Source organism: Cyprinodon variegatus, unplaced genomic scaffold, assembly GCF_000732505.1.
Source record: "Cyprinodon variegatus isolate N-32 unplaced genomic scaffold, C_variegatus-1.0 Scaffold587, whole genome shotgun sequence".
NCBI lineage: Eukaryota > Metazoa > Chordata > Actinopteri > Cyprinodontiformes > Cyprinodontidae > Cyprinodon > Cyprinodon variegatus.
This window is the reverse complement of record NW_015151040.1, coordinates 123,647-125,585: the sequence shown is the minus strand read 5'-3', so window position 1 is coordinate 125,585 and position 1,939 is coordinate 123,647. Positions and strand designations below refer to the sequence as shown.

General features: G+C 42.4%; 1 protein-coding gene across 1 annotated transcript in view; it reads left to right on the top strand.

The window, feature by feature from the left end:
* Positions 1–585: 585 nt before the first annotated feature.
* Positions 586–1,939, top strand: part of LOC107095944 (sterile alpha motif domain-containing protein 10-like) — a 25,364-nt gene continuing 24,010 nt past the window's right edge. Inside the window, exon 1 of the mRNA XM_015392335.1 lies at positions 586–845. Coding sequence (XP_015247821.1) covers positions 833–845 — 13 coding nt within the window. The 5' untranslated portion in view covers positions 586–832. The remainder of the gene's footprint in view (positions 846–1,939) is intronic.

The window sequence follows — 1,939 nt, the reverse complement described above, 5'->3', positions numbered from 1 at the left end:
TTCTATTTCTAGTTATAACAAAGATTTAGGGATAGGGTTCTTCTATAATAAAAACTTAAACATTGTTTGAATCTATATAAATTTGCTCCAAAACATTGCAGGATACACTTTTTTATTTTAAAAGCGGTTTGCAGGGAAGATAATCTTGTAATAATGATGGTGATGATTCCTGACAGCAGCTTATAGGTCACCTAACCATCCTTTACTGTATGACCCCATGCAATCATAACAAGTCAGGTCAGGTGGAAGCAGACAAAGTGCTCAGTGATAGGCCATCTTTCCTGCAGCTCTACAGCACTAAAAGGGTCCATCAGACAGAGAGGGACAGAGGGTCGCACAGAGCTGCCTTTCTGCAAGGAAAGGCAAAAAGGGGGAATTCCCTCTGGTGGATGCTGCAGAGATGAGAAGCCTTTTCATCCGCGCTGTTTTCCACTCTCTACAAGCTGCGTTAATTACAGGGCCCGGGGCCGCTCTTTGAGCTCGCGGGTGCTCTTGAGAAACAACCACGCGCGTGATTCTCACGAGAAAATAATAACGAAAAAAAAAAACCCCAACAACATAGAAAGAAGAAGCGCACGCGCAGGGAGCTCGTGGTGCCGCTCTGGGGAAACATTCCAGCGCGTGTTCAGTGAGTTCATCAGCGCAGTCTTCGCACCCACAGCCGCGCTCAGCTGGTTTAAAGGGATTCAACCAGCAGAGCAGGAGGATGTGGAGCCTCGCTGCTCCTCCGCTCTCAGATCACTGAAACTTTTAGTGGGAGAGGAGGAGAACAGTGTCGCTCCTGGGAGACCATGGGGGACAGTCACTAGATCCAATCCGGCTGGGACTCCTAATGGCTGTGGACGGTAAGAAGCGCTGAATATATCTGCTGATTATTCTTTAGATCATTTCACAATAATCTGCATTTAACCAGAACACAGAATGTACGATCTCCGGTTGAAGCACTTGTCTAACCAGTTTAGTCAGGTAAACGCAGGCAGATGGTAACAAAGCGCCTCCTGTGCGCTCTCGGATAGAGACCAGTACTCCCACTGAGGTCAAAACACTCCATTATCAGCCAGAAACTGGGTTATTCTGAATCTATAGGGTAGCTTACATAAAGGGGCACTTTATGCTAGAATCAAAACAGGATAGAATCTGCTGATGGAAAGAGACAGGGCGCTGAAACACATAGATCATCATCTGCAACATCATTAAAGCCATAGTCAGTTTTCAGTTCAATCCAATTAAAAAATACTTTATTAATCCTAAAGTGAAATTAAAACTTGCACTAAATCATAGGGTTTTTGATTTTTTCTTCAAGTTCTTTTAAGTATCTGTAGTGGTCTGTCTTGCATCGATATGGAGAAGCATCTGACTGAAGACACTTTCTTGTTTTAAAATTTTGTGAAGAGTTATCCATTATGTTCCTCACTTTATGAAGAAATCTTCTTTATGAAATCATCTCCTGAGTTTCTAGAGGAGTTCCCAAGACAGAGCTGACCTTCTTTAACTTGTTGAGCTTTTTTAAGTAAAGGTCTGATGATGATGGAGGAAGGGAGCTCACTCTCCATAACAAACTTATAGAAGATCTGCAGCATCTTGTTGCAAATGCTGAAGGACCTAAGCTTCACTAGGAAGTACAGTCTGCTCTGTCGCTCCTTGTTGACGACTTAAAGGTATAGTGGTGGATTTTCACAAATTTTGGAAAAAATGCACATGCAAAACCCTATATCCGCTCCCGAGAGCTAATGTCTATTAAACTGGTGCGAGAGCATGCACGAGTCCATTTCTCGTTGTGCACGCCAGTGTTAATTTTGTCAGGTTTTTTTTTTGTGTAGACTTTAGTCTTAGCAATGACAAAAATCAATTTTAGTCTTATTCATATTTAGTCATAGCCTTCCAAATTTAGTCTTAGGCTTAGTCTAAATGATGAAAATCTGTTTTAGTTCTTTGGCCC